This window comes from Equus asinus, chromosome 22, assembly GCF_041296235.1.
Source record: "Equus asinus isolate D_3611 breed Donkey chromosome 22, EquAss-T2T_v2, whole genome shotgun sequence".
In the NCBI taxonomy this organism is placed as follows: Eukaryota; Metazoa; Chordata; class Mammalia; order Perissodactyla; family Equidae; genus Equus; species Equus asinus.
Window position 1 is genome coordinate 16,616,782 of NC_091811.1, and position 19,781 is coordinate 16,636,562.

General features: G+C 43.3%; 1 protein-coding gene across 3 annotated transcripts in view; it reads left to right on the plus strand.

Annotated features, from left to right (window-relative positions):
* GALNT8 (polypeptide N-acetylgalactosaminyltransferase 8) overlaps positions 1–19,781 on the plus strand; it is a 46,063-nt gene that overhangs the window by 17,434 nt on the left and 8,848 nt on the right. For 2 of the 3 annotated variants that reach the window (XM_014841741.3, XM_044755965.2), the window contains exons 3-10: positions 7,048–7,214; positions 8,689–8,872; positions 9,626–9,823; positions 10,346–10,460; positions 15,823–16,008; positions 17,132–17,269; positions 17,836–17,931; positions 18,945–19,112. In XM_014841741.3, the coding sequence (XP_014697227.2) occupies positions 7,048–7,214; positions 8,689–8,872; positions 9,626–9,823; positions 10,346–10,460; positions 15,823–16,008; positions 17,132–17,269; positions 17,836–17,931; positions 18,945–19,112 (1,252 nt within the window). The remainder of the gene's footprint in view (positions 1–7,047; positions 7,215–8,688; positions 8,873–9,625; positions 9,824–10,345; positions 10,461–15,822; positions 16,009–17,131; positions 17,270–17,835; positions 17,932–18,944; positions 19,113–19,781) is intronic. The other variant, XM_070494630.1, reaches the window with a different exon arrangement.

The window sequence follows — 19,781 nt, forward strand, 5'->3', positions numbered from 1 at the left end:
ATATTTATTATATAACCAGCCTATACTAGACCTTAAGAACTGCCGCTGCATTTGAAAGAATTAAAGTTCATCTCTGCCAGTGTCCTCTGCCTCTACTTTAAATACCAATGATCCTTGAGCTTTGGCTGAAGGCTCCTTTCTGCATGTAGCTGAGGTGACTGTATCCAACTCTTATGAATTCATTACCACTTCCATGGTGATGGCTCCCAAATTCACACATCTCCAATCTGGATTGTTTCACTGAGGCCCTGGGGCCAGATATGCAGCAATCTGCTGGGGAATTCCACCGGATGCTTCAGAGGCACTCCAGACTCAACACCGCCAAACGTAAGTGCCTCCATTTCTTTTTCTCCTCTCATTGCTCCTAGCTCAGTGAACGGTGCCATTGTCCAAGTAATAAATAAAACAAAAAGAAGAGCAATAATCCCCAAAGTAGTCATAATAGCAGCTAATATTTAGTGAATACTTCTTTTATTCTGAGCACTTTATGCACATTATTGCTTTTGACACTCGTAATAAGACTAAAATGTGGGTGTTATTATTATTACTACGACTATCATTTTACAGATAAGGAGAAAAAGGCACAAAAAGGGTAGATAACCTTCCCAAGATCATACAGATGGAAAGTGACAGAGCTGTGACTTGAATACAGGTCTGTCTGGAGACTTGATCTTGCTTGTAGTACCACACTCTTACGGCATTGGCATCATCGGGGAGCCCGTGAGAGATGCAGAGTCTCAGAGCCCACCTAGACCTGCTGAACCAGAACCTTTCTGTCAGCAAGATTCCCAGGTGGTTCGCGTGCACCGGAGAGCCAGAGCAGCACCATGATATCGCATCCTCCTCGCGGCCCCTTGCTTGCCCGCCACATTCAAGTGACTAGGAAATCAGACTGGGACCGTTGCTCTTCCTTTCACTCCTCTCTTTCTTCAGGGCATGCCTTGGCTGAGGTCTTCAGACCTTCCCATGTCTATTATGGTGACCACATGTGGCTGATCACCTTTCATCTGTTCTCCTCTTGGCAGCTAGAACGATCTTTTAAAAATGTTAATTTGATCATACCTATCCTTTGCTTAAAATTGTTCAGTACCTCTAGGAGAAAATCCAGTCTCGTTAGCCTTCATTGCCTGGGCCATCTGGTCTGTCCAGCTTCAGCTTGTGCACTACTGAGCAGTGCATTTCTTCACACAGTGTGCTCTTTTGTGTCCCTGTGCGTTCACCTGTGCTGTGGCCTCCGCCTAAAGTTTTCCTGAACTCACAGGGCCTGCAACTCAAACGCCTGCAAATGCCTACACGTGAGGATAGCTTTGGGTGAGAGCTGTGGGGAAAAGGGCACGTATGCTGTGAGAAACGGCAGCAACTCTGGCTCAGGTCGGAGTGGGTGCTAGCAGTGGGAAAGTGTTTGCAATGAGACAAAGTTTGGTTTGTCAGAGAGACCAGAAATAAATGGACTTTTTTTATGTTGGCAACTACTTCAAATTGGAAAAAAAATTGTGGATTGAGTCTTCCTTCCAGAATGGCAGAATGTTGAGTGCAGCATTTCCCCTCCCTAAAAATCACCTATTTGACAGGAGAAAATTATAAAAAAGACTCATTTAATGTTTTCAGAGTGAATATACGTGAAATGAAAATAGAAAAAACAGTAAAGTCAACAAAAAGTTGTTTTTTTGAAAGATCAACAAAATTAATAAAACTTTAGCAAGACTGACCAAGAAAAAATAGAAACGACTAAAATCAGGATTGAAAGAGGACATCACTATTGATTTTATAGAAGTAAGAGATTATTAGAGAATGCTATAAACAGCTGTATCCCAACAAGCTAGATAACTTAGATGAAATGCACAAATTCTTAGAAACACAAAAACTACCAAAACTGGCTCAAGAAGAAATAAAAAATCTGAATAGGCCTTAACAAGCAAAGAGATTGAATTAATAACTAAAAAACTACGCATGAAGAAAAGCTCAGACCCTGATGGCCTCAATGGAGAATCCCAGCAAATGTTTAAATAACAATTAGCCCCAACCCTTTTTTTTTCTTGAGGAAGATTAGCCCTGAGCTAACCACTGCCAATCCTCCTCTTTTTGCTGAGTAAGACTGGCCCTCAGCTAGCCTCCATGCCCACCTTCCTCTACTTTATACCTGGGACGCCTACCACAGCACAGTGTGCCAAGTGGTGCCATGTCCACACCCGGGATCCGAACCGGCGAGCCCCAGGCTGCTGAGAAGCGGAACATGGGCACTTAACCACTGAGCCACTGGGCCAAGCCCCGCCCCAATCCTTCTTATTTTTTTATTTTTATTTTTTTTGAGGAAGCCCTGAGTTAACTACTGCCAGTCCTCCTCTTTTTGCTGAGGAAGACTGGCCCTGAGCTAACACCCGTGTCCATCTTCCTCCACTTTATATGTGGGACGCCAACCACAGCATGGCATGCCAAGCAGTGCCATGTCCACACCCGGGATCCGAACCGGCGAACCCCAGGCTGCTGAGAAGCGGAACGTGCAAACTTAACCGCTGCGTCATGGGGCTGGCCCCCCCCAATCCTTCTTAAATTCTTCCTAACAATATAAGAGGGGGAACACTCCCAACTCAGTGTATGAGGCCGGTATTACCCTGATACCAAAGCCAGATAAACACATCACAAGAAAACTACAGAGCAGTATCTTGTATGAACATAGATGTAAAAATCCTTGACAAAATACTAGCAAACTGAATCTAACAGCACAGAAATAGGATTATACACTAGGACCAAGGAGGATTTCAGCCAGGAATATAAAGTTGGTTCAACCTCTGAAAATCAATTATTATAATACATCATTTTAATAAAATAAAGGGCAAAAAACACACTATCATCTCAATAGACACAGAAAAAAAAAGATTTGAAAAAAATCCAACACCCCTTCCTTATAAAAACACTCAATAAGCAAGGAATAGGTAGGAACTCCCTCAACCTGATAAAGGGCATCTACAAAGAGGCCACAGCTAACAGCATTCCTGATGGTGAAAGAAGGAAAGCTTTCCCACATGATCGGAAACAAAACAAGTTGTCTGATCTCACAATTTGTATTTAATATTTTACTTAAAATCCTAGCCATGATAATCAGACGAGCAGAAAAAACGTCATCCAGTTTGGGATGGAAGAAGTAAAATGATCTCTGTTCACAGGTGACATAATCTCAAATAGAGAAAACCCTAAAATCCACTAGAAAATGATGAGAGCTAATAAATGTGATAAATAAATGACAAGCAATGGGATATATTGGTGGATATGAGGAAGCCATTTGGTGTAAAACTAATTCAGCCTGAACTTGTTTTTCCAAAAGGGCCTGACGTGGCCATTGAGCATGCGTTGTCTATCTGCTTTAAGTACTTACTACGTCCCAAAGACAAGAACAATGCCCTTAAAGATAAGGCTGTAACTTCCCCCAAATTGGCATTTCCTTAAGAATAAGCATCTCTCCCTAAACTAAGGACTGATTGCTGACCTGCTGTGTTCACCTTGTGACCATCCACCTTGGGACTGCTGACCCACTGTGTTCACCGAATTGCTATGCTGGCAAGGCAATCTCATGACTATTGTAAAAAGGACATTCCGGTGATATGTGATGCATGCTCTTTCACTGTATATAACCGCTCTGCACACCCCTACTTCTTTGGAGTGCTCTATGCCTTTGTGAAAGGACTCTGCCAGGCTATACAGTCCTCAGGGTTGGCGCATAATAAACTCACCCCAATTCTAATTTATAGATTGGTTATGTATTATTTACATCAACAAATGAAAACAGGAAGGTTACAGGATACAAGATCAATACACAAAATTCAATTATGTTTCTATAGATTTGTGACAAATGATTCAAAAATGAAATTAAGAAAACAAGTCCACTTATAATAGCATCCAAAAAATATTTGGAAATAAATTTAACAAAAAAGTGCAAGCTTGTAAATGGAAAACTACAAAGCATTGGTTTTTATTTAAATTAAAGATTTAAATAAAAGGAAAATGCCCCATATTCATGTTCGGAAATTTGATTTTGTTAAAGTGGCAATAGTTTCCAGGTTGATCTGCAATCCCTATCAAAATACCAGCTGTATTTTGGGTAAAAATTGACAAGCTGATCCCAAAATTCATATGAAAATGCAAGAGATCCAAGATAGCAAAAACGTCTTGGAAAAGAAGAATACAGTTGCAGGACTCACGTTTTCCCTGATTTCAAGACTTACTACAAAGCTATGGTAATCAAGACAATGTGTTACTGGTTAAGGATAGACACACAGATCAGTGGAATAGGATTGATATCCAGAAATAAACTTTTACATTTATGGTCGATTGATTCCTCACAAGGGTGCTGTGATATTGTGATTTATATAAGAAGTATACATTTGGTCTTAGCCCCTGTTCCTGGCACAGAATCCTAAAATCCTCGAAGTTTCCTCAATGAGAAGAGAGGTAAAGGGGTCTTTTTTTGTTACTCATAACAAGCTGTTTTCAACCATACCTGAGTTTATGTTAATGAGGTCACTTTTAGAAAGCCGCTAGGGATAGAGGCTGGTTGCCAGAGAGCCAACCCAGTGATTAGAGGGCTAGAACATGCTAGAACCTACCCCAGTCCCCAACTCCACCTCCTGGAAAGGTAGGGGGATTGAAGATACACTTGATCACTAATGGCCAATGATTTAATCACTCGTGCCTACATCATGAATCCTCCATCAAAATTCCTGAACTATGGGATCAGGAGAGATTCTGGGTTTGTGACAAGACTGCAACCATATGCCAGGAGTATGATGGTAGTTTCTACTGGGACAGACACTACTGTGCTCAGGACCCTTCAGGACCTTGCCCTGTGTATTTCTTCATCTGGCTGTTCATTTGTATCCTTTAAGATCCTTTGTAATAAACTGGTTATCTAGTAAGTAAACTGACTTACTGAGTTCTTTGAGCTGCTCTAGCAAATTAATCTAACCTAAGGAGGGGGTTGTGGGAACTTCCAGTGTATATAGTCAGTGGGTCAGAAGCACAGTAACAACCTGGACTTGGGTTGGCCTCCAGAGTGGAGGGGACAGTCTTGTGGGCCTGAACCCTTAACCTGTGGAATCTGATATCAACTCCAGGAACTGGTGTCAGAACCGAGTTAAAGTGTAGGACACCCAGCTGGTGTCACAGAATTGTTTGATGTGGGAAAAACCCCACATAGCTGGTCCCTGAAGTTTTCACTGTGAGCAGTGCTATGAGTAGACAGAAACACACAGGAGAGTTTTTCTTCTTTACAGGAGCCAAGACAATTCAATGAGGGGGAAGAATAGTCTCTTCAAACAGCGCTGGGGCAACAGGGTGTCTACATCCAGAAAGATGAAGTTAGAACCCCACATCACACCATACATAGATATTAACACAAAATGATCCCAGATGTAAATGTAAGATATAAACTTTAAAACTCTTAAGAAAACATAAGAGTAAATCTTAGAGATCATCGGTTACGTCGTGGGGCTTCTTAGATACGACACCAAAAGCACAAGTGATAAGAGAAGACTGAAAAATTGCACTTCATCAAAACTGAAATTTTCTTTAGCTACAAATAATATCAAGAAAGAATTCACAGAGTGGGAGAAAATAGTTGCAAACTATATATTCGATAAGGTACTTGAATCTAGAATATATAAATAACTCTTACAACTCCATAGTAAAAAAGACAACCAACCAAATTAAAAATGAACAAGGGACTTAGACATTGCCACAAAGAAGATATATAAGTAGCCAAAAAGCACATGAAAATATGCTCAACATCGTTAGTTATTGAGGAAATGGAAATCGAAACCACAATTAGATAATATTTCACACTCACTGGGATAGCTATCATCAAAATGACAGACAATAAGTCCAGGATATGGAGAAACAGGAGCACTTATTTATGACTGGAGGTAATGTAAAATGGTGCAGCCACTTTGGAAAACAGTATGGCAATTCATCAAATTATTAAACATAGAGTTACCGTGTGACTTAGCAATTACACTCTTAGGTGGATATATCAGTGAGATGAAAACATGTGCCATCACAAAAATTTGTTTGAGAATGTTCATAATGGTATTAATAATAGCCAAAAAGTGGAGATACCCTAAATGTCCAGCAATGGATAAACATGTGACATATCCATGCAATGGAATATTATTTGACAATGAAAAGGAATGGAGTACTGATATGTGCTATAACATTAATGAATCTTGAAAACATTATGCTAAGTGAAAGAAGTCAGTCATATAAGACCACGTATTGTATATTTCCATTTGTATGAAAAGTCCAGAAAAAAGAATTCAATAGAGAAAGAAAATAGATTAGTGGTTGCCTATGGCTGAGGGACATGTGGGTGGAATAGATTGCGGAGAAATGGAAAATAAGTGGTAACAGGTACAAGGTTTCACTTCAGTATGATGAAAATGTTCTAAAATTAAATAGTGGTGATGGTTGTTCAATTCTGAATATTAAACAATAACATTGAATTGTATACTTTTAAATGGGTGAATTTTATTGTTTATGAATTACATCTCAATAAAGATGTTAAAAAAAGAAGAGTAAGTCAGTCCTAGCATACGGTAAGTATTTAATAAATGTAAACTATGACATTAAAAAAAATGTGTCAAGCACAATTCTTTGGACAGTTTCCTACCTCTCTATAGTGGTGAAGTAGAGGGTTGTGTCAAAGATAACTGGAGGTCTGAGAACATGGGGAAAGGGTGGTGGTAATGACAGAAAGGAGGCTTCTGGCAAGGAAGCTAATTTGGGGATGGCGTTTGGGCATGTTGACTGTTCAAATGGAAATGTCTACTGAAGATTAATCAAAAGAAATAAGTTTTATTCCCATATTAGAAGAATTTTGGATAAACAGATATAAAATCTTCTTGCTATTGTGATAAGCAACTGAGAGTTTCCCTTCCTAATGAGTTTGGGAGAGTTGATAAGTTGATATGACATCATATGTAGTGAAGGGGTAAATTGGAGAGTAATGTTAAAGCAACTTAAAAAAGTAATAGGGTTATAAAATATGGTCTCTTACAGATGTCTTCAGAAGAGATATTCTTCACAACTGCCCTCCCTCAGTGTCATTCTCATATTCATGAATGAAGCTCTGTCCGTTATACAGCGGGCCATCACTAGCATTATCAACCGGACCCCCTCTCGATTGTTGAAGGAGATCATCTTGGTGGATGATTTTAGCTCAAATGGTGAGCAACTTGATCAAGGAATAATAGTAAAAATGACTCTTTATTGACTGTGCTAGGCTGGAAAGGGGTTTTACCTTAGAGTTTAGGACACTTTGGGCTTCTCATGTAGGAAAAAGGAAGGGATCATTTATTAAAGGCCTGTTTGTATTGGGTACATTAATCTTCTCAAAGTCAAGACAGAGGATCATCACCTCGATTACACAGATGAAGAAATTAAGACACAGGGAAATCACATAGTGTGTCCATATTGCATGATGAGTCAGTGGGGGAGCTGAGGCAGGTCCAGGACTACATGACTCCGAAGCCACCTCTGCCCTTTCCATGAACCATGAGAGAGACCTGAGGGACTGAGGTGGGGTCCACAGTAGGATCTCAGACACCAAGAAGGGATCTGGAGCCCTTTGATTCCAGGTTCTGACCACTCCAGGACTCGCAAATCTACTCTTCCTCTGAGAAAGAAACCAGCAAGAATCTCATCTCTTGGCCATGGAGGGGGCAGAAAGTAGAGGGAGGTCTTGATAAACCCAACCAAGTACACACATAGTTCTTGGGGCAGCTTGGCATGGTGGGTAAACAAGACATGGGTTCACATCCAGAGTATGTGGCTTACTAGATGTGTGACTTGGAAAGAATACCCTCTTTCTGGGCCTCAGTTTTTCACTTGTGAAGTGGGAATACCGAAGTGCCTACTTCATAGGATTCTTTGAGAATTAAATGAATTAATATTATCAATGAATAACTCAGAGTTATTTGGTTACATATTTTAAACACTGCTTAGTGATTTGCATGCAAGTTGTTTTCATACATATGAGGAAGTCAACTGGTAGGCTGAGTCCAAGAACAAATGCATAGACAGGCTGGTAAAAGAGAGAGGAGAGAGGGAAGGAAAAACTGCAAACAATCTGGGAAAAGTGAATCTTGTTTGCATAATTTTGGAGATAAACTCATTAGCTAGAAACTGGCAAAGAAATTAGTCTGGGAGTTCTGTCTCAATTGGTCCTTGAGTTGGCCAAGTAGGAATATCTAAAACAAGACACAATAACTTCAGTTGTTTATGGATTCTCCAGAAAATCTTGACGTTTTCGCTGTAGAGAAGACATTCCAGGCCGTCTCTGCAATGTCTGTCCGTCAGCACTTCTACCTCAGTTAGGTTAGGTCTATCCCACTCATTCTACCCTAAATTTTTCAACATACATGAAGCACGTGTAACAGTGCCTGGCACATAGTAAGCAGTATTATTAGTTCAAGATAGTTTAACTTCAAGGGGAAGGAGAGTAAGAATGGTAACATTAAGCCTAAGGATGGAAGGGAGAGGAAAAGCAGGTGCAGGGGAAACACTATCTGTTTTCTCAGTCAAGGCTGGAGAACTGCTCATCCTAAACTGTAAGTAGTCCAACCACATAATAGTATGAAATTATTGTACCACGTTGATTATTGCACTCAGAATTTCCATAGATGTGCGTTTGGTTGGCAGAAGAACTAAAGGCACACTTGGATGAGGAGATTAAGCTTTACAACCAGAAGTATCCAGGACTACTGAAAATAATACGGCATACTGAGAGAAAAGGTCTGGCTCAAGCACGCAACACTGGCAGGGAAGTGGCCACAGCTGATGTGGTCGCCATCTTGGATGCTCATGTTGAAGTGAACGTTGGATGGTAAGGCTCCAAGAGGTTTTCTCTTCCGGGAAAGGGGAGAAAAGAGACATTGTACAGTACACGTACTGAATACAAGATAGGATATTGTGGAAACAAGGAAGACCAACACCAGACCTTAAACAAATGGGAGCTCCAAAGACAGGATGCTTTTACTCAGGGATTTTGGTTGGCTAAGGGAAGTAGTCTAGTGCTAGAGAAAAAGCAATGGAATTGGAGTATTGACAGTTGGATCCCAATCATAACTTTGTGAAATACTTTGTGACTTTGAATAAGTCACTTCACCTAACTAGACATTTATGTCCTTATCTGTAAAATGAAGAGATTATCTTTTTGGTAACTCTGAAGGTTTTCCTCAACTCTGAATTGCGGGATACAAAGAGAGCTGTCTTCTTTAGAGAATGTGGGGAATCAGATAGTAAAGAGACATCATTTTGGAGACAGGGAGACCCAAGAGATAATGTAAATTCAGGCTGAATACTGATAGTCCTGGTTCACAATAGCTCAGGGGCGGGTACTAATTTTGGGGTACTAATTTCAAATCTGCTCTTGACGTGGGTCATCTGCTAGCAGCCCTAGCTATCTTGAAAGCTTCAGAGATTCTCTGCACTCTGGGGAGTCCTACTCACCACCCAGCACTGCCCAAAAGAAGAAGGTGCTCAGCGTCAGGGCAAGGTGCTGGGAGCAGCTTTGTCCGCTTGCTTCTGCTGCTTGCCCGCGTAACCAGCCTGGGTTTGTCACACATTCTTCTTCCAGGGCAGAGCCTATCTTGGCTCGGATTCAGGAAGACCGCACTGTGATTGTGTCTCCCGTGTTTGACAACATTCGTTTTGACACTTTTGAACTGGATAAGTATGCACTGGCAGTTGATGGGTTTAACTGGGAATTATGGTGCCGCTATGATCCACTGCCAAACGCCTGGATCGATCTGCATGACGTCACCGCTCCAGTGAAGTAAGTCTGAGTGGGCACAGGAAACTTGGCTAGCACACGAGAAGTCAGGAATGGGTGGTGTGGGCTTTGTTCATCTTTCGTGGTAGTGGTGGGAGGGGTGTGGGAGAAATGGAGGAGGTGGGGTGAAGGATAGAGGCTAGAGTAAAAAAAAGCTGATCCCAGATAAGAAATCACAGACACTTTGGGCTATTTAAGGGCTTTCAAGTAAAATAAAGCAAAGTATATAATGTTCTAGAAAACATTTGGGCCACTTTAAGCATTTATCAGGCTATGTAGTAGGAGGACCAAGGTGAAAAAGATGTAATTTCAATCTAATTTGAGAAGGGTTATGACAGCACGGGGGTGAGGGAAGAGTATATGCTCTTAGTCCACACTGAGGGTTTAGGGAAAGTCTTCCGGAGAAGAAGCAGCTTGGGTAGAGTTTCGAAGGCCAAGCCATCATATGGGCTTCCCACTCCTCACCTCCGTCCTGACCCATTCCTCACTGAGGGGTTAGTAACGCTCTTGCTGTGTGCTCCACAGGAGTCCTTCCATCATGGGCATCCTGGCTGCCAACAGGCTCTTCTTGGGAGAGATTGGATCTCTGGATGGTGGGATGCTGGTCTATGGAGGAGAGAATGTGGAACTTAGCCTGCGGGTGGGTACACTTCCATTCTTGTTATGGGACAAAGCAGAAGGGGAAATAATAGGAGGGGAGTAGGATCTCTGGAATCCTGGAACAAGGCTAAATGTCATTGGCTCAAGTGGTGGACAAATTCTTATGTTTCCATGTCCCTAGGGGTAGGCAGTAGGACTTCTGGAGTGGAGCTTCCTGGTACAGGTCACTCTAACCTGGGAGATATGGGTGGGAAGGGGTAGAGTTGAAGCTCAGCAGACAGTGCCCCTATTTCCCTTGGGGACTCCAGGCATTTTCAAAGCATCTCCTGGGATAAACCAACTTTGGGACAGACAACTCTCAACAAGACCAGTCAAAGAGGAACCGGAATGGGCAGAGGGACCAGGGGATACAGATGTGTGGGCAGCCAGCCTGCTCCTGTATGGACAGCTAGAGCAGCCGACACAACGACAGAAATTTGTGCTGAGATATAGTCTAGTCTGAGACAAACAGCCAGTGATGGGTCATACAGCAATGAAATCCTGAAGCCAGTTCTAGTTCTGACCAACTTCTTGGCCGTCCGGAGCAACACTGGCTTCACACTTCAGCAGTGATCCTTCATGTCTGCCCCTGACGGCTTCTCGTGCTTTCTCAGGCCAAATGAACAACCTGAATTTTTGTGCTCTATAAGGGAATTCAGGGTGTAAACTAAGACACCTGGAGAAATCCCAAGTGCAGAGTATCAGTTAATATCGCCACAAAAATACTGTGTAACGAACCACCCCAAACTCAGTGACTTCAAACAACATTGTCGTTATTTTCACAGATCTGCTGGTCCAGCTGGGCTTGCGCAGAGTGGCTCTGTTCCACCTGTGTTCCTTCCGGCCCATGCTGATGAGGCAGCAGCTCCCTTAGTAAAGCTCTTCTTATGGTGCAATAGAGGGCATGTGGAACCACGTGAGGCTTTTTAAGGCCTAGGTTTGGAACTAACACATTATTGCTTCTGCCTTATCTCATTTGTCGAAGTCAGTCACATGGCCAAGCCCAAAACCAAGGGGTGGTGGGGTATCTTCTGTCTACAATGAAGCCCTGAAGACATGTATGAAGAATTGGGGCCAATAAATCCAACCCATCACAATCAGTTGGGAACAGGTTTCATGCATAAAACATGCCTTCCATAGTATCCCTTTTGCCTCTCCTGTATGGTATACAGGCCTTCGGCAGAAGGCCCTGATCCTGGGGTTTGTGATTGTTCTTGTTAATTTATCCTTCTTTCATCTTCCATCCTAAAGCTGAATTCTTAAAAGAGCCAGCATAAGGTAGTGAAAATTATACAGAGTCAGACAGACTTAAGTCCAAATCCTACTCTACCACTCGAAAGTTTGTATTATCTTGGGCGACATGCCAGCTCTCTAAGCCATACCTGCTACATCAAACACTAGCATGGTGATTGAAACACGGCTCACACTCAGTAAACGGTTAAGGATAAGAATAGCAATAATAAGGATGTGAGGGTGGCACTGTGAAAAATGCTGGACCTGGGTTCTAATCCTGGCTCTGCTAACCCCTCGTGGACTGAGCTTTTATAAAATGGCCTTTTCCCCCCTCCCATCTCAGAAATTCTGTTCCAGAGACCAGGTGATCTCTGGTCCATTGTAGTGTCTGGAAGAACAAGATAATTTTCTGTTTAAAGCTTATTCAGGTCTACTCCCTTCAATTTCTTTCCAATTAAGACTGATGACCCTACAGCAACATATTATACCCACTTAGGACCCACCCAGAACCCTACATTTATATATTAACAGGACTGTTAGTCCTCATGTGGGTTATACCTTAAGCCACAGTCATTCTTTTGCAGAGAAAACTATTTTTTGCATGGTGTTCTTAGTCAGTTTTCCCATTTGTGAAATGAAGAGAAGCACCCCTCTTTCATCTTCCTCATAAGGATGATGATGTAGTTAAAATGTAATAAGTAATTTGAAATGATTTATAAAAATATTAATTAGAATCCTTGTTTGGCTTCTGTGACAGAGGCCAAAATAACAGGTTTAAACAAGACAGAAATTAATTTCTCTTTTCCATATCAGTTTGAACATAAGCAGTTCAAGATTGAGATGACAGCTCCAGGGTGATGGGGCCTAAGAGTCTTCCGTCTTGTAATTCTACTACACTCAGTGCCACATCTGTATTCTAGTCAGTAGGAAGAGAAAGGGGAAAGAGAGAGCACGCTCTTTCTTTTTAAGGGCATTACCTGAAAATTGTGTATATCATTTCCCCTCGCATTCCATTGGCCACTGCTGGTCATATGGCCAAACCTACATGCAAAAGAATCTGGAAAATGTAGATTTCAGGTAGTTGGTTATGTGTGCAATTATTCTTTTCATAACTATCGATGTAGAGGGGAACAGATATTGGGGGTACAATTGGTCTCTAACACCAAAATATAAATACAGAAATAATGATTTTATGCATGGATTTAGCAAAGTCCTAAGGTGACCCTAGTTACATTGTGGCTGGAGTTCTCCCACCTACCAGAACTTCCCATTAATTTGGCTGGAACCCCAATTCCACAACTTCTGGCCCAAAGCCCTTCCTGCCATTTCTGGGGTCTCTGCACTTTTCTCTGCTCTCCCCTTCTGCGTCTAGGCTGCTTCTCTCTGTCTCCATTCCCCCAGTGCACACGTGAACTTTGCCATTTTAGTTCCCGCAAGAAATCCTCTTTCTTTTAGCATTTTGTGATTTTTTTAAATAGATTTTGCTAGAAATGCAGGGAGTGTTGAGGAAGGGTCATTCTTTTCCTATTCTTGGATAAAACAGTTCTACCCGCGGCCAGGCTCCTTGGTTTGTGTGTGTATTTGCCTTTTGAAATCTCTCAGCACTTGTTAGGATCTGTCTTTCTCTGACAATAGATCTTGGAAGCATCAGAGCTGCGTGGAGAGTTTTAGTCTGACATCTAGAGGCCACGGCAGTGATGGCGTGCTTGGATGTGTATAAATGGAGATGGAGTGTTGGGGCTGATAGACAAGAAGGGGAAGCCAGCATTTGTGGAGCACCCTGTGTATTTCTGGCACTGTGTGTTCACTGCGTGAACTGCCTGGGTTCAGAATCCAGCTCTATCATTTGCTAGCTGGTAAACGTGGGCAAGTTACTTAAATGGGGATAATAATACCTACATGGTGAGGGTGAAATTCATGAAAAATATTAGGATAGTATGTGGCACAAACAAGTCACTGTCATTATAAGCAGAAACTTCATGTCTCTGTGTGTGTGTCAGAGAGAAAGAGAGAATGGGAAAGCATTTGGCCAGTGGGAGTAAACTGAGAGAGTAAAATGTGAAAACTTGGGGTCAAGGATAATAGTTAACATTATTTCATAAAGGACAATGCTGGCTTCTATGTTTTCACTTGAATTTAATGTTTCTTGTGCCAACGATTAATTTTTGTTCCCTAAATTCCTGTGGAGTGGAAATCTCCATCAACTAGCAAAATTGAAATAATGTTGCATTTGGATTTTTAAATGTTTGACTGCAGAAAATAAAATCTGAAAAAAAATTAGATGTAACCTCCACGTGATTCTGGGAATGAATGAGGAGACATGGAGGAGGGTAACGGAAGAAAAGATTTACTTCAAGTTCATAATTGTAGAAGCTGCGGGTTACCATACTTGTTATGCCGTTCGTCCTGACAATCCGCATGGTGGGTGCGCCCTTTTGCGGATGAGCAAGCTGAGGTTCAGCGAGTGGAGTGTTTTGCCCCTCGTCGCCAGGTGTGCAGTGATAGAGTCAGGATTTGAACACAGGCCACTCCGACTTGAGAACCTGGCTGTTTTTCACTCTACTGTCTGGGTTGTGGAGGTGCTGAGGGAGGGGAATCTGTGGGTTCAAAAGAGGAGGAAGGAATGAAAAACATTTGAAAGTCTGATAAGGGGACTGACCCCTCGGGTGGCTGACTGAACCAGCAGGGCGTAAGTTGCTCACCCTCATCCCGATGAGTGCAGTAGGTTGCTAGTCACCACTGATGGGCTAATGATCTCCCGGAAACTGCAGCTCACTTGGGCAACTATGGAGAGAAGACACTGGAGCCATTATATCCCTCTAATGTTGTTAGATGGTTCTATCTTCTTTTGAGATAAAGACCATATTTTTAAGCCAAATATTAGAATGTGTGGTCTGACAATTATGTTTGTACTCATCAGGATGACAAGGAGGAATGTTTACAATTAGATCATAAGTCATGGTATCTCTTGGTCAAAAATTACCTGTATTAGTTATCCACTGCTGTGTAAGAAAATTATGACTTAGTGGCTTAAAGCAGGACACATTTATTATCTGACAGTTTCTGTGGGTCAGGAGTCCATGCCTCGCTTAGCTGGGTCCTCTGTAAGGCTGCAGTCAAGGTGTTGGCCAGGGTTTTGTTCTCATCTAGGATTGACTGGGAAAGGATCTGCTTCCAAGCTCATGTGGTTGTTGACAGCATTCCGTCCCTTGAAATCGTCCAAACTGAAGAAGCATTCAAGTATTTTCTGGCTATCAGTTGGAAGCTGCCCTTACTTTCTTGGCACATGGCCCTCTCCACGTGGTGGCTCACAAAATGGTGGTTTCCTTCTTCAAAGCCAGTGGGAGAGAAGGTCTCCTAGCAAGATGGACCTGCCTTCTTGTGTGACGTAATCACACTCGTGTAATCGTGTACATATTGCTACCTCTGTCATACTCTGTTGGTTAGGAGATTACAAGCCCCCACTCAAGGGGAGGGGATTCAGGAAGGGTGTGAACACTAGGGGCGGGGGCCACCTGAGAATCTGTTGACCACATTGCCTTACATCCAGCATGCAGGACAGAGAGAGTCATGGGAAGCCAGGTCCAGCGAGAGTGGCTCAGGGCATGGTGCGTCTCAGGACTTGGCACTTTCTTTGGTGATAAAGGAGCAGGGGCAACCCCTCCTTTATCTGTTCAGGAGGACTTCTTGAAGGAGGTACGATTTCTGGAACTGTCTGAATGACAGGAAAGAAGCAGTCTGGTAAACTTCCATGGAAAGTTATTTTAAATAAGTAGATTGGGAGGCAGCATAGAGATGGGAGTAGGAGGACTGAATTTACACTCTTTAAAAAATGGTTCCAGGGGCCAGCCCAGTGATGTAGTGGTTAAGTTCACACACTCCACTTTGGCAGCCTGGCGTTCACTGGTTTGGATCCCAGCTGCGGACCTACACACCACTCACCAAGCCATGTTGTGGTGACATCCCATATACAAAATAGAGGAAGGTTGGCACAGATGTTAGCTCAAGGCCAATCTTCCTCACGAAAAAAAAAAGGGTTCCAAAATGTGGTCCCTGTGAGTCAACGAGTTATGCAACTTATTGGCCATGGGGTCCAGCCTGCCCAGATGATTTTTTTTCTTCTCTTGCAGGTGTGGCAGTGTGGAGGGAGAATCGAGGTCTTGCCCTGCTCCCGGATTTCTCACCTAGAGAGACACCACAAGCCGTATGCCTTGGATCTGAGTCTTGTCTTGAAGCGCAATGCTCTGCGAGTGGCCGAAATCTGGATGGATGAGTACAAAGACATGGTCTACCTCGCCTGGAACATACCTCTCCAGGTTCGTCATGGCAATGAACAGAAGCGGAGAAGAACAAAGGAGGAAGAGGCGGTGGGAATGGTGGTAAATGGGAGGGGGTAGGGCAAAGTGCCCTCCCAGCCCTGAAGAGTTAGGGCAAAGTCCTGATGGTGTAATGGTAATGACACTTAGCATTCATGTAGCAGCACTGTGTTCCAGGCACTCACTAATCATTACAACGTACCTACAGGGTAAGTTTTATTTTTATTATTCTAAGTTTACCAAAGAAGAAACAGAAGCACAGAAAGGAACTTGTTTTAAGGTAATAAGGTAGTAAGCACCAAAGATAAGATTCAAAGCAAAGAATCTTCTAGATTCCATGTTTTTCATTCATCTTCTATACTGGGAGATTCCTTGCAGGGCACGGTTGGACATCAGGAATTTGCTATCTTACGAGGATATATATAAAGTAGAGGAAGATGGGCACAGATGTTAGCTCAGGGCCAGCCTTCCTCAGAAAAAAGAGGAGGATTGGCAGCAGTTAGCTCAGGGCTAATCTTCCTCAAAAAAAAAAAAAAAGAAAAAGAGGATGTAAACATGGCAGGCAGGATGTGGGATGGTGGGAGCAGGGAGCGTAATCCTATTGGATGCACATGAATGAGGATGACCTTCTTGGCTAAGGCCACATCTTTTGTCCCAGCTGCCCGAGGTGGCGTGATACACTGTCTTCTGTTCCTGAGCTGTGGCTTTCGGCTCAAGCATTCTTTCACTTTGATTCCACACAAATATCACTTCTAGAAAATCTCCTTTGAACTTCATATGTTGCTGCCAGAATATTCTTTTTGAAAGCCTTTTCTAGCCATCATGAGAGTATTTTGGGCCTTGTTGGTGGAAATATTATCTCAAACAGGAGCAGTCTGCACCAGTTTGCTAAAGGCAAGAAATAAACCTGAGTGACACCACGAGGCAGGCCCTGCAAGTGCCTTTGAAACCAGCAGAGATTTCTAGGGTCAAGCTTTTTCCACTTTCCCTGGAAAACTGGAAATTATCAAAGTTACCTCACAGGCTCTCAGGAAAATCCTCAGTCCGCTCATGCATCACCCATAGCCTTTGGTGGAGTCAAGGACGTTTCAAGGCCCAGAAATGCTCCATGTTTTGTTTACAGAAGTCTGGAATCGATTATGGAGACATTTCTTCTAGAATGGCCCTCCGGGAGAAACTGAAATGTCAAACTTTTGACTGGTATCTGAAAAATGTTTACCCAGTCCTGAAGCCCATCCACAGCATTGTGGGCTACGGAAGAGTACGTATTATGAAATTGTGATTTTAAATGTTTGACTGTAAAAGTCAGTGAGACCTGAATCACATGACTGCCCAGGCAAGGGTTTCCAAACCCGTCCTGCCCAGGATTCCCTTGCTACCCCCAACTTCTTCCTCAGCTTATTGCCCTTGGACTCTCTTGGTTTCCTCTTGTCTCCTGCTCCCCAGGCCCCCTCTCTTTTCCTTCTCTCTGCCTCTAGCTCCATATTGCGCACTGCAGCCCTTGGTCTGACCCTCTCAGTTTCTCAACCAACCAAGGCGTTGGGCCTTGCCCACCTGAACGCGGGCATAGGTGCCCCTGCTCTGTCGGTGCTGCAATGGTCTGAGGGGGTGAGTGTTCCCAGGAAGTGGGCATCACAGCGGTGCCTCACTTCAGCGTTTGTCTAGTGTTTGGAAAAAGGCAGCCAGGATCCCAACCTCCTGCTCCCTTGTGGCTGGTAATGTCTGCAGTCCTTGGAATACTGGGGAAAATACAGGGCCTGGGGAGGCTTGAGGGCCCTCTTTCTCTGCCTCTTTCCAACAGTGTTGTCATCTGTTTTGCCCCTTCAGATGAAAAACCCATTGGATGAAAATGTGTGCTTGGATCAGGGACCTACTTCAGGCAACACGCCCACCATGTTTTACTGTCATGAATACAGTACACAGGTATCTTCCACAATCTTCCCCACTCCAAGAGATGGAGCCTGTCGTGGCTCAGCCCCCGGCAACTGCTGCCAGATTTAGACTCAGCGTTAGATGATGTGGAGGCAGGAGCTGGGCATCCTGGGTAATGGGTAAGGATGAAACCCAAACCTGTACTTGTAACTAAGCACTTCGATGTTCATTCAAAAAATCATGGCATGATAGTTCCATTTCAGGTACCGGGTGGCTGGGTAGAAAGGCTATGCTCTGTTGTATTCATTCACCATGATAATATTTTCATTGACAATAACCTCCAATCCTTTCCTTTCCCCCTCCTCCCACTGCCCCCTCCATCCTTCCTTTGCCCCTTGTACGCCTGGAATGTGGGGAGGTGACATTACCTGTAGCTTCTTCTGTAGAGAAGGAAACAGGGCTAGAGAAGAGAGAGGCTAAATGGAAGTCTCTCTATGGGATAAAAGAGATCTGGCACTGCTGGAGGGTGCAACCAAGGGACTCTTTTTCCCTGAGAATATTCACATCCATCATGTTACTCTGCATGCTGCCCCCGCAGGAACCTTTTGAGGTATGCAGGATAGATAGCATTTCCACTTGACAAATGGAAAAACAGATACAAAACCAACCTACTTGCCCAAGATCACTGAGCAAGGCAGTGTCAGGGGGAGATTTGAGAGGTTTCCTGACGACAAACCCATAGCTGGGGTCTACAGTGACAGCTTCTGAAGTTCAGCTGTGTTTTCTTCTTTTTTTCAAAGATAAACTCCCTCATTGTGCACGTTGGAGCCCTTGTATGGAAGGAAGCAGGATAGCACCCCCTCCTCACGCCTAGTCTTCTTCCTAGAATCAACTAGGGGTTGGGGAGAAGGAAGCAGAGGTGACTCCTCATTACCCAGGAAAGTTCAGTGCTCCCCAGGGCAGCTGAGTATCCAGAGGCCCCGACGGCAGTCTCCAAGCCCTCTATAAGGTCAAGGGCCTCCCCACTGACTGTGTCTATGGCAGGTCCCTTTGCTCTCTTTTAGAATGTCTACTACCACCTAACTGGGGAATTCTATGTGGGACCACTGATGGCACAAGTAGGTGTTGATGACCACTGCCTGACAGACCCCGGCTATGGGGAGCAGCCTGTGTTAAACCCGTGTTCCAAGGCAGCTGAAAATAGACTGCACATATACTGGGATTTTAAGCCGGTAAGTCACATGTGGTTTTAAAGGACAGGTATATTCAAATATAGTCTGAGAGGTTCGGATTTGATTTGACAGGGTTTTGGAAAGATTAATTTTGTGGCAGTATGCAGGAAAAAGACTGGAAACAGGGAACTGAGCATGAACCACCGAATCTGTTGACTAAGGTGGGGTGGTTAAGAGAAAGAAATATTGGAATCTGTTATAGTTGAACAGTTAAGGGTTTGAGTTCATATCCTAGCTCAGTTATCTTTAGCAATTTTCTTGCTGTCTCAGACTCAGTGTCCTCGTCTGTAAAGTGGAGATGACATCATCTACTTTAGGAGTCTGTGGGAAGGATTAAATGAGATACCGTGTGTAAAGCATTTAGCATGGTGCCTGGCACATGGAAAATGTTCAATAAACTTTAGCCTTTGCAATTAGCTTTATTATTAATGATAATCAGAGAGTCTGGAGGGCTGGGCTAAAATTTGACAGGGACTAATGTAAAAGCCCTGACTTTAACTTCAACATCAATTGCCTAAGTGTAGGGTGGAGGGAATATGGCAGAATTCTTGCGACAATGACATGAGGGATTTGGCTGACCACAGTCTATGTGTGAACTTATGGTAGAGGGGGCTGCCTTCTTCAGCCACGTTGGCAGGAATGAGATGTCCTCACAGAGGGGGGTGATGC